General features: G+C 34.0%; 1 protein-coding gene across 1 annotated transcript in view; it reads right to left on the minus strand.

Moving 5' to 3' along the window:
• The window catches only part of EYS (eyes shut homolog), a 1472707-nt gene that overhangs the window by 428193 nt on the left and 1031676 nt on the right, over positions 1–12838 (minus strand). The window contains 1 exon segment of the mRNA XM_044387239.3: positions 49–278. Within this exon segment, the coding sequence (XP_044243174.2) occupies positions 49–278 (230 nt within the window).

Here is a 12838-nt window from a genome sequence, read left to right on the forward strand (position 1 = left end):
TCTTGTACCCTCTGGAGAGGTTTTTAAAAATACATGAAGATTGATTACCTTGTTCACAGAAATGGCCAGTAAAATGTAGTGGACAGTCACAGTGGAATGAGAACTTACCACCGGAGAGCAAGACAGGATGGCAAGTGACTCCACTGTGACATACATCCTCCTGGCACGTGGATGGTGCTTCAAGAGAGGAGCTGAGGGAAGTCCACAGGGAGCCAATCCCTTCTGTTACACCAGAAGGAGCAACAGAGGACACTGTAGACAGAGTAGAATCCTGGGATCTAGGTTAATAAAAAGATTAGAAAACACAACGTAAGTAAAAGTAGATGAACTTAAACAGATACAACAGAAAATCTGATTTAAAATAAGACAAAATAAAAACAATAGACATGCACGGTTTAACTGAGGGTAAATAGGATAATCATGTTTGTTTTCCAGTTATGGGATTTATAAATGTTGAAAATGCCTGAACTACAGAATGTGACCCTAGGTGGATCACAGAGCTGTAGTCAATCTATGTAGTTCTGAGAAGCTAAATTAATTTCTTTTAAGTAGTAAAAAACCTGGATGTATCAACCTCAAAAAGTCTGAGTCAGTTCTCTTATGTAAAATAATTAGAATCTGGCTAACCATAGTTCTGCTTTGGCTATTTTAACCCTCATGAACCAAAGATCAAGAAATTAGGCCATGTTACATTTTAGTGGTAAAACTGCTTGAACCTGAATTATTTCTAGGTTGAGTACTAGAAATACGTATTCTTCAAAGTGACTTGTATTCATTTCTAAAAGTTACCCAAGAGGTACCTGACGAATGCCTGCAAGCAATTCCCTAATTTTTTTCACAAATTTTACTACCAGCTTAATTTTTTTTTCTTCTCTAATAAATAAGGCTACAACAACAATAAAATCCCTTTGTTTTAGGATGAAGTTCCTTATTTTTACATTCAAAGCCTCTTGATAATGAATTTCTTCTTTGCTTTCCAGCCTATTTTACTGTGATCCCTAATAAGTACCTTAATTTCTCTGATACCCAATGAGATTACTATTCCTTAAAAACTCTGAACTTTCTGAGTTTTGGTAGTTTGTTTGAACTACTTTCTGTGCACTGTTACTCTTCTCTTATCTAAATTTCACCTAAAGTGCCAAGTCAAGATCTATATTATTTCCTCCATAGAGCCTTCTTCACTGCTCCTGGTTCGCTGAGATGAAATTGCTATTTCCTTCATCTCTAAAATTCCACATGTCATTGTACCACTCCTAGAATATTTTCCACTGGCTTGGAATATATTTTTTACTTTATGTAGAGCCTCTTCAGTCAGGTTGAACACTGATCATTGCTTCTCAATCTTTCCTCCACACACAAATTCCTCATTTTGGCAGAATTCCTTATTCATAGTAAACATTCTATAAATATTTGTTGAATTAATGTCTTCAGAGTACCCCTGAGTATTACATACTGTTTGGACACATTGCTTTTGGAATTTTCATTTAATATAATCATTAAGGGAATTATCTTTTTAATGTAAAAAAATCTTGCTGTGATACTAATAATCAATCACTTAAATATCTGAGTAAATTTTTATTGTGTACATTGTCATAAAGATAAAATCTTTGCAAAAGAAGTCAGTTCAAAGATATCCTCTAACTGATATTTAGAGACTTAGTTATTTTTGCCATCTCCTATATATACCCATGTCAACTTACTGGAATAAAAAAAAAGCTGAAGAAAGTGAGATGATTTATGAAAACATTTTACCAAAACTATATTAATGTGCAGGTCAGTGCTTTTGTTTTACAATCCTTTTGCAACCTGAAATTCTTATTTATGGTGTTTATCAAATGTTGTAGCCATATATTTATATTTATGATTAAGTCCGACTGTCTTTTCTCTCCTTGAATGCAATTTTCACGAAGAATGGATGGATCATCTCTGCTCTTCATTTTATCCCTGACAACAATGCTTATCCCCAAGTAGGCTCTCCAAGAAATATTTTATAAATTTGAATAATTTTTGTACACATGCAATGTACCATAGTACTAACAAGAATAACAGCAAGTGAAAATAATTTTATTTTGGGGGTCAATTTCATAACTCCATTACACAGCTCTTTAGTTTCATAAATAAAATAAATACTAACACTTTTGATGCAATCTTATAATCAATTTTCTTGGATTTCATTCTATTAGATTAATATATTTCTTCCCGTTTGCACTCATAATATAACTTTGTCCCTTTAACTTCCATCGAGCACTTCTAATTTGAAGTTCATGGGATTTTTTACTCAGTATTCCATATTCTAATTTAATTTTTAGTTTTATTGTCTCTGAATGATTTCACCATTTTGTCTGTCTCTTGCTAGGGACTTCATGAACTGCAGTCAATCATCTCTTTCAGGAATAAATTAGACTGAATTTATTGTCACTACTTCTTTCTTCCACAATAGCTGCTAAGGGAGCCTATGTCTCACCTGAAAAAATCAATATGTTGCACATTTCAGCTGCTGATTATACAAAAATAATTACTATTAATTGATCCATCAATTAAAACATCAGGGTCATAAATCAAATTCTGAAAACAGCATCAATATGACATATTCTGTTATTAAGGGCAAATTTTGTATCTGATATACTACTATGAGTAGTTCTTGACTTTCAGTATTTTTCTTTTCTTAAATTATAAATTATGTCATTACTTACCTATTTTACTGACTTTTTTTTAAGATTTATTTATTTGAGTGAGAGAGAGACAGAGTGCACGTAAGCAGGGGGGAGGGGCAGGGGGAGAAGCAGACTCCCTGCTGAGCAAGGAGCCAAATGCAGGGCTCCATCCCAGAACCCCAGGATTTTGACCTAAGCCAAAGGCAGACACTTAACCAACTGAGCCCCCCAGGTGCCCCATTATTTACCTGTTTTAGAATTAAAATAAATTTGATTCAATTTTTTTAATATATTTAAAAAGAAACAAAAATTTCTTTTGATAACGTTTTAACTTATTTTTACATAAAAGTTTCAAAATATCGAGTAAATGTGGATATTTATTAAACCCAACTAGATGATGGGCATATTGATATAATTAGCAATGTAAAAAAGGAGCATTAAAGTTGTAACTACTTTAATTCTAAAAACTATGAATGTATGAGAGCTTAGAAATAAATCGAGGTTCAGGGTTTTCAAAATTGTTCCTTAGATTAACAATATTGTAAAACTTCATTGCCTTTCTTATGTAAATACTGATTTAATGTCTAAAATAGTAAGTGTAGCTTGATTGTCTCTTGGGCATCTTCGGACAAGGATACAGTGATGAACCAGTCATTGCTACGACAAGTAGTAATTTCTAATGACCTTTTCTGAATGAATTAATGATTGAATGATATGCTAATTTTACTCAAAATCAAGCCTGAGCCTTAGAGAAAGGCACCTTGATATGACAGTGATTGCAAATCATGTTGTGGAAGCTCCAGGTGGAACAAGAAAAGAGGACACTCCTCTTATTGTGTCATTCCTGCCATTCTCTCATTTCTAGAAAGTTCTACAGAATCATTTGCATGGCAGGCAACAAGCAGGCTTTATTTAGCCTGAGGGATTTTGCTTGTCAGCTGACTTTATCACTGCTCAGCAAACATTGGTCTGGCTTCCACTTCTTAGAAGAAGGAATGGACTCACAAAGGTGAACCCTGGAAGCCCCACTCTGTAACCTAAAAAACCCAACTTTTAAATTATGATGAGGTATTAAAAGTAAAGAAGCTCAGCTGGAGGAATCTTAAGTTTGTGGCTCTTAACAGTGTAGGGGGGAGCAAAGCTTCAAAAATTGTAATTAGATTTTTTAAAGCCGTAAAATAAATATGTTCTAATCTAGGCAATAAAAGACATACTTGATGTAGAAATAATATATACATTTTTTTAAAAAAACGAGAATAGGGGCGCCTGGGTGGCTCAGTCGTTAAGCGTCTGCCTTCGGCTCAGGGCGTGATCCTGGAGCCCCACATCAGGTTCCTCCACTGGGAGCCTGCTTCTTCCTCTCCCACTCCCTCTGCCTGTGTTCCCTCTCTCACTGGCTGTCTCTCTCTCTGTCAAATAAATAAATAAAATCTTTAAAAAAAAAAAAAGAGAATAGTAGTATAAACATACATATTCCATTCTACTTCACCTTTTCAGTACTAGAGTATGCTAATTGACTCTTTTTCACCTAAAAATAATTCTTAGCAGGCTGTCCTATCAGTAGGTATTGTTCTTCATTTTCCTTTTAAAAGTTGCAAGGTGTTATATTGTTTGGTTATACATCATTGATCCTATCATTTGGAATTAATCCTATATTTGGAATTAATATATTTAAGCTGTTTCAAGTTTTTCCCTTATTATCTGAGTCATACATTCCTTTTAATAGCTATATTGAGATATAATTTACAGACACAGAGTATAACTATTTAACGTGCAAGGTCCAATAAATTTAATAGATCCAGAGTGGTGCAACCATCACCATAATTTAATTTCATATTTTGTCTTCTCTAAAAGAAACTCTATATCTATTAGCAGTCACTCCCCACCACCTACCCTCAGCCTACATTCTGTATCTCTGTATCTATACATTTGCCTGTTTTTGGACATTTCATATAAATGGAATCATAATATGTGATATTTTGTGACTGGCTTTTCCACTTACCATAATGTTTTCAGGGTAAACTTATGTTTTTGCATGTAACAAAACTTTATATCACTCATATGGATATACCACATCCTGTTTATTTATTCATTACTTGATAGACATTTGAGCAGGGTTTAATTTTGGTCTATTTGAATAATGCAACTATGAACATTCATCGTCAAGCTTTTGTCTGGATGTATGTTTTCAATTTTCTTGGATATATACCTAGGAGTAGAATTGCTGGATCATATATTTTACGTTTGACATTCTGAGCAACAGCTAAACTACTTTCCAAAGAGGCTGTACCATTTTACAATCCTGCTAGTAAAATTATAGAGGTCCAATTTCTCCACATCCTTGTTTGATCATATATTCTTACAAGTGTTATGTATAATTAAATTTTTTGTGGATTTTGACAAATTTCTTAATAGACTTAAAATAGTTGCTCTAGTTCATGTAGTAGCAACTTACAACATATTTATGCCAATAGTTTTATTATTGAATTTTAAATCTTTAACAGTTACATAAGAACTATCAACTTACTATTATTTCAATTTACATTTCTTTATTCATAAGTATGGTAAGCAGAATAATGATTCCCCCAAATATATCCACATTCTAATCACTGAAACCTATGAATATATATGTTATAAGGTTGCAGATGGAATTAGGTTGCTAATTGGCTGGTTTTATTTTTATTTTTAAAGATTTATTTATTTATTTGAGAAAGAGAGAGAGAGAAAGTGGGGAGGGGCAGAGGCAGAGGGGCAGAGTCCCAAGCAGATTCTGTGCTAAGTGTGGTCTACACAGGGCCTGATATCTCATGACTCTGAAATCATGACTGGAGCTGAAATCAAGGGTTGGCACTTAGCCTACTCTGCACCACCTAGGTGCCCCTATTTGGCTGGTTTTAATAGAGCTATTATCCTAGATTATCCTAGATACACCAGATGGGCTCAATGTAATCACGAGTGGTCCTTAAAAGTATAAGTTGGTGGCAGAAGAGTCAGTGTCAAAATGATGAGATGTAAAAAGACTCAATTGACTATTGCTGGTTTTGAAGATGAAAGAGGGTCACTAGCCAAGGGGTGGACAGCCTCTAAAAGCTGAATTCTTTGCTCGAGCCTCCAAAAAAATGCAGTCCTGCCAACACCTTGATTTTAGCCCAGTGACACGCATAGCAAAATTTCTGACCTCCACAACTGTAAGAAAATATATTTGTATTGTTTTAAGCCATTCAGTTTGTCATGAATTGTTACAATAATATAACTCTTCTCACAGTGTTATTTTCCATTTATCTTTGCAAGTGTGAACTATCTGTTCATCTCCTTTGATATTTTATTAGTTGTACAGATGTTTTTCTGGATATTTAAGTTCTTTGTATACTGAAGAAACTCACTTTTTGTCATTTATGTAGCAAGTATTTTTCACAATTTTATGTTTTGAATTTATTTTAGCATATTATGCCATAAAGACAGTTGTATTTAACATAAAAATGATTAATCCTTTCTTTTACAGTTACTAGGGTTGTGTGACTATTTACATGCTTAAAATATATTCCTCATTTGTAGATTTTATTAATACTTAACATGTTCAAAAGACTGCCTGCTATGTAAAGACACAAAATTGTACTATTTCTGTGGAGTTTCTTAGTGGTCAGAACTTCAATTCCCATGCAGGATAACTGACAACACCTAGTCATATTTTAGTGGTAGCAGCTAACAGGAATAAACCCAGAGAAGAATTTAATTACTCCTTTAACTCTCAAAATCATGATATCATGATATCAAACAGAGCTTTAAACATACTGAAAAATGACTTCAAAACTTTATTTAAGAGGCATCAGGTGGCTCAGTTGGTTAAACATCTGACTCTTGATTTCATCTCAGGTCATGATCTCGGGGTTGTGAGATCAAGGCCCATGTTGGGTTCCGTGCTGGGCATAAAGCCTTCTTAAATTTCCCCCTCTCCCCAACCCTCTCTCTTCCTTTAAAAAAAAAACAAAAAACAAAAAACAAAAACTTTAAATTGTCAGCATTGTCTACTAGCTCTAAAATTCATGTTGTCTTTAGTTTGGTCTACTAATTTCAAAAATAATTAATCACAGTGAAATCTTTCCGAGAGCAAAACACAGAGAAATGTTTGCTATTTAAAATGTATTTAACAGGGATGCCTGGGTGGCTCAGTTGGTTAAGCATCTGCCTTCTGCTCTGGTCGTGATCCCAGGGTCCTAGGATCAAGCCCCGCATTGGGCTCTCTGCTCAGCAAGGAGCCTGCTTCTCCCTCTCCCTCTGCCTGCTGTTCCCCCTACTTGTGCTTTCTCAAATAAATATAATCTTTAAAAAAAAGTATTTAACATAATTAAATGAAAAGAGGAAATATGTAAAATTGTTGTTAAGTACATGTAAAATTCTCATTTACCATTCAAGATAAAAATTAAGTATCAAAACAACAAATTATACATGGAATAATCAATCTGAAAACATTAATTACAAGTTTTACTCTTCTTTTTTAGTATAACATTATTCAATAAAATAAAAATCATATCCTAATAACAAATGTAATAATATTTAACATTTTAAAACACAATTAATTCACTATTAACATAATAGTGGGATTTTAAAAGATCTTGTTTTCACATTGTCCCAATTTTTCTCACTAAAGGAATACATTTCTCATTCTCACAATTTTGTATTTTTTAGCTATTACATATTCATAGATAATGTTCTTTAGATCACAGCATTCTCACATAACGGATGTTTACGGCACTGCTGTGTGTTAGGCAGGACTTCTACTCCAGGGCATTCCAAGCCACTGTTTCTCAGTATATAGGGTTGGTAACTTTGAAGAGCTGTACTCTCATTGATAGATTCTGATTCTCCTTTTCCATGTCGTCCCTACTGGGGTTTGCTCTGAATCACAGAGAACATGCAAGCTGTCCTGATCTTGACTCTAGAGCCCAATGCTGGATGGGAATTAAATTAATGTTTTAGGCCAATACGCCAAATCAGGAACTATCAGAAACCCTGGATATCTTTCCTTTTCTTCCTTTCCACATCTTGAATTCTAAACCTCCCCCCACATTTTTAAAAACTAAGAAAATATCTTTTCTGCTCTCTGTCAGTTCTACTACGTTCATATTTTCTTTTCAGTATCTCTGACTTTAGTTCCTGTTTTTCTTTAAGCCACTCTTCTCACTGTTTTGTTCTTATTATATTACTCCCATGCCAAAAATTATTCCAATTGAAAATATACATTCTTGTGTGATTTGATTCTATCTTATTTTTCAGGTTTATAAGTCTCCAGTGCCTTAATATATGTCCAGTATATGTTCTAACCACATCTTAGTGTAGTTTTTTCAATATTTCATGCTTCATGCCTTTCATATGCTAGGTTTCCCTAAAGTGCACTTTTACCTTAAAATATCCCTTTCTTTCTGTAAGACACAAAAGAACTTCCTTTAAGTTCCAAACTTACTGTCTCTAAATTTCTTTTGGCTTCCCCTAAACATCATTAATTGTATCAATATTATACATATATCTAACTAAAGAAATAATACCAAATAACTCTAACGCTAGAAGTACACAAAGTGAGAGTGTTTATTCCTATCCTCCTCCAGCCCAATACCACTCCATTCACAAGAGGCAATCACTCTATGTTCCATTTTGGACAAAAATATACCTAGATTATATGGACATATAATTTTTTTAATCAGTTTTTAAGCAACTGAAATTGAATTAGAAAGGATAATACTAGCTCCTGTAATAGACATACCTTGAAATCTCAGTAGCTTAGCAACATAGAAGCTTACTTCTTGCTCATATAAAGTTCAATCAGCATAGGTGGAATGGAAAATTGTTTCCTATAGTCATTCAGTGACATTCAGAGTCTCAGGAGACATAGTCTTCACCATTCTCACCATGTGGTTTCTGAGGTTGCCTTGTGTGTCAAATGCAAATATCTAAATAACTAACCAGGTAAGAGATGGGGGAAAGATGGAGCATGGAAAATCTGACTCCATTCCACTCCACTGGCCAAAACTTAGTCACATGGCCAAATTCATTGCAAAAAAGGATGGCAAGTAATCTAGCTCTATGCCAGGGAAGGTTGGAAAATTAGTTTGGTGAATCCAGCCAGCCTCCGCCATGGAAATCATGCTATAAATATTGTTATTCAATAAAACTAAAACAAAAAAAAATTGTATGCTTTTTCCCCTCACAAAATATCTTGGGGATATTTTACGGTCATTACATATAAATAAGGCTAAGAATTTTTAATAAGAGAAGTTCTTGGTGTAAATGTATCACAAAGTATTTAATCATTTACCTATTGACATAAATTTATTCATACATTTTTAGTATAATTTTTCAAATTATACATACCATAGAAAATTCACTGTATAAATATCTTATGCACATCTATGACTATATCTGAAGAATAAATACCTAAGAGTAAAATTCGTTGGGTGAAGTAAGTATGCCAAATTTGTATTTTAATATACAGTCCATAAAAGCCTGCACAAAAGTAAGCTCCCCAGATTGTTTTTGGTTACTAATTTCCCCAATCCCTCACCAAAATTAAATATCATATTCATTTCCTTGGTTATGTATCTTACGAATAAGCATTATAAAATTATAACCTCACTGTTGTTTCTGATTTGAATAATGATTTTTAAATATATCATTTGTCATTTACATTTTATCTATTTTAAATCACTAGAATATATACTTTTTTCACCTTTTCAATTGGGTTATTTGTTTTTACTTCAATTTATAGGAGATAATTATATATGACAAATATTGCTCTATTTTATGTCTTTTCAAATAAGATTTCCTGGTCTTTCTGAGCATTTTGTATGTTTTCCATTTTCCCTCTTTTGTTGTTCCTGTTGAAAATTAATTTGCTACGTGCAATCATCCTCCTAATATAGGAAACTTGTCTTTCTTCTCTGGATACCTTTAAAAAGTTCATCATCAGGGATTTTTCTCATTATTTTGGCATTTTAATAATTAAAAACTTTATCTCTACTTTAGCCTATATTTTATGTCTGTCTTGTAGTTGGAATGTTTTTTTAGCTGTTATATTACCCAAAATTGAAGTCACCACTTTTTTCTTTAATCTTCCAGGAACTTCTCAAAATGCATACCTATTAAAAGAACACTTCATTTTTTTCAACACTAATATACATAAATGTTGCATTTGAATGTGCGGTGTTTGTGTGTGTATCTTTATGTTTTTGTAGTTTTCCATATATTCTAGATGTGAGTAGACTTAGATATGGGTGTACAGCTTGCAATTTTTAGAAAATGCTTAATATTATTTTGCATAGTTGTACCACAGAACACTTAATTGTTATTCTATGATTATCTCTCTTTTTAGGACTTAAAACCTTAAAGCAATTTTATTTATTTACTTACTCTGGTAATTAGTACTTCAATAATTCTGACATATAGTAATTGCTAAAGATGTATTTTTCAACTTCATAAATTTTCTAATTCATAGCTATATTCCCCACATAGCTATGGTGTGGCATAAAAAGAAACAAATAATTTTAAAAAATAAAATCTACTGGATTCTTATGGAAATTGAACTTTATACCATGGATCATTAGAGAAATCTACAAATTCACAATCTAATCCTTATACTATTTAGATTTTTGAGAGCAAATTAAATTTAAAATGACATACTTATAAAAACAGTATTTTTGAAATTTTTGGCTACATTTACATTTAGAAATCATTGAAGTTTGAGTATCTTTCCATTGTGGAGAATAAGAAATATATAAATGGAGCATTTTTAGTAAGTGTTTTATGTCAAATGGAAACATTTATTATAATAATTACATTTCATTTATGGAGAGATACTACTCTGTAATACTTCCAAATTAGCATATAACTTACAGGAAAGAAGAATATTTTAAAATATCAGCCAGGATTAAAAATGTATGATTACTTATTACCTGGAAAGTGCATCCAAATTAGAGACAGACAAGTTAACAATCAAGTGTCATGATTAAAATCACATACTTAACTCCAGCCTTAAGAACTTGGGCACTGGCAAAAACAAATGCAAATCTGTTTTCTAGTCTTACAAAGGGAGAGGAACTTTCCCATGTTCATAGGAGCCCCAGAGTATTTCACAGAAACGACTCATTAAGGAATCTAGATCTAGACATTACCACTCAGGATTTGAAAAACAAAGATGGTTCAAGAGAGAAGACATTATCAATCAATCTAGAGTTCATTGCACATCATTCATGAGTTCATTGCACATCATTCATTTATGGTTCAAGAGAAAAGACATTATCAATCAATCTAGAGTTCATTGCACATCATTCATTCATTCATTCATTTATTCAACCTAAAAGGACTAACAGAGGGGTGCCTGGGTGGCTCAGTTGGTTAAGCATCTGAGCTTTTAATTCGGTCCAGGTCTTGATCTCAGGGTCATGAGTTCAAGCCCTGTGTCAGGCTCCACAAAGGTGTGTGGAGCCTGCTTAAGATTCTCTCTCTCCTCTCCCTATGCCCTGCCTCCCCTGCTTGTGCTCTCTCTCTCTCAAAAAAGTAAAAATAAAAAAAAATAAAAAATAAAATGACTTATGGAGTTCTCTCTATGCATCAGAAACTCACTAATCAAGACGATATGCTGAGCAGTAGAACCTAGGCCCTCCTATTTATAAACTTTCCATCTTGTGGGGCTGAGAAAAAAAAAAAATCAGGCAATTGCGAGACTGCATAATGTACTGAGTGCTAACTGTAAATATAGCACTGCTCTAAATGTTTCAAATGTGCTAACATAATTTAATTTATGTATTAATAATACAAAAGCATGACTATTTTTATTTTCCTAAATTTACAGATGAGAAAACAGAGGTATACACTTAATAAACTTGCTCAATGTCATAAGGCAAATATATGGTGGAAATGGATTTGAAACCATATAGTCTGAACCTTGAACTAAAACTTCTCAAAATTCTTACATTCTGGCAGGGGACGAGAGGGGATATACTGATGACAGAGGTGTGGACAAATGCTACGGTAAGAGAGTAGAGCAAAAACTATCAGAAAAGTTTCTTCAAGAGGTTTATGGCTGAGTCTTAAAAGACAAGAAGAAGCTTGCTAGAGAAGAAGGGTGGGCAAAGAAGTGTGTGGTGTGGGGAACTCAGAACCCTGTCAAAGGATGTTGCGTGTCCAAAGACTCAAAAGAAAGAGACAACATGTGAGGGGAACTGGAAATGGTTTGGTGTGGAGAAAGTTACAGTGTGTGTGCATCTCCATTCGTGTGTGCGTCTCCATTCGTGTGTGCGTGTGTGCGTGTGTGTGCGTGTGCACCAAAAGGTTGAGTCTTGGGAGACAGGCAGGGGCTGGATCATGGGGAGATTTGTTGACCACATTTAAAGGCAATGTGAAGCCATGAAGGTTTTAAGCAGGAAACCAATAATCTGTATCTGTTTTGAAGTACCATTCTGATTTCAGTGTGAAGAATAGTTTGTGAGGGAGAAGCAGCTGGAAGTAATTAAAATTTTACAGAAATAAAAATAATCAGATTGAAACTTGAACTAAGAGAATGTTATTGGGGATGTAAAGAAGTGAAAGCATTTGAGAGAAATTCGGTGTTGAGAGTTCAGTTAAATTATTCTATTATTATTGCTGCTTTGGCATCCATTTTGTGGTGAAGCAGCCCATGAGGTCCTTGAACTGACATTAACCCCTCCCATGAGTGCACGCACTGGATAATAGCTGGCAGAGTCACAAGTAAATGTAAGGTTTTAATATGATTTCCCAACTGCCTTTGTGATAAGTAGTCTCCCCCATCTCCCAGGGACTTCCCCTGTGTGCCACTTGGATAAGATCCCCATGGCATCTACCAAAGTCCTGTTCCTTTTGGTTTGAACTGACAAACCTGGCTTTGGCCCAGGAGCCCCACAGAACTTCTCCGACAGACCCTAATAAAGGCATTTGTTCGAGGTCCTCTCTCTCTTCACCAAACCCTGCCTTGATCTCTTGTGTGGCTCCTCAAGGCATGCTGTGTACTTCCTCCAGGACCTGTGAATAATAAACTTCTCTATTTCAATTCCATTGTGGTTTTTTGTTGAAACACACCTCATCATCTAACATGTGGGGGCTCTATTTAACAAATGTTAATTTAACAAAGCCACACTTGATTTCCAAAAGGACTTTGTGATCAAGTTAACATATGA

This window comes from Ursus arctos, unplaced genomic scaffold, assembly GCF_023065955.2.
Source record: "Ursus arctos isolate Adak ecotype North America unplaced genomic scaffold, UrsArc2.0 scaffold_29, whole genome shotgun sequence".
NCBI classification, from domain to species: Eukaryota; Metazoa; Chordata; class Mammalia; order Carnivora; family Ursidae; genus Ursus; species Ursus arctos.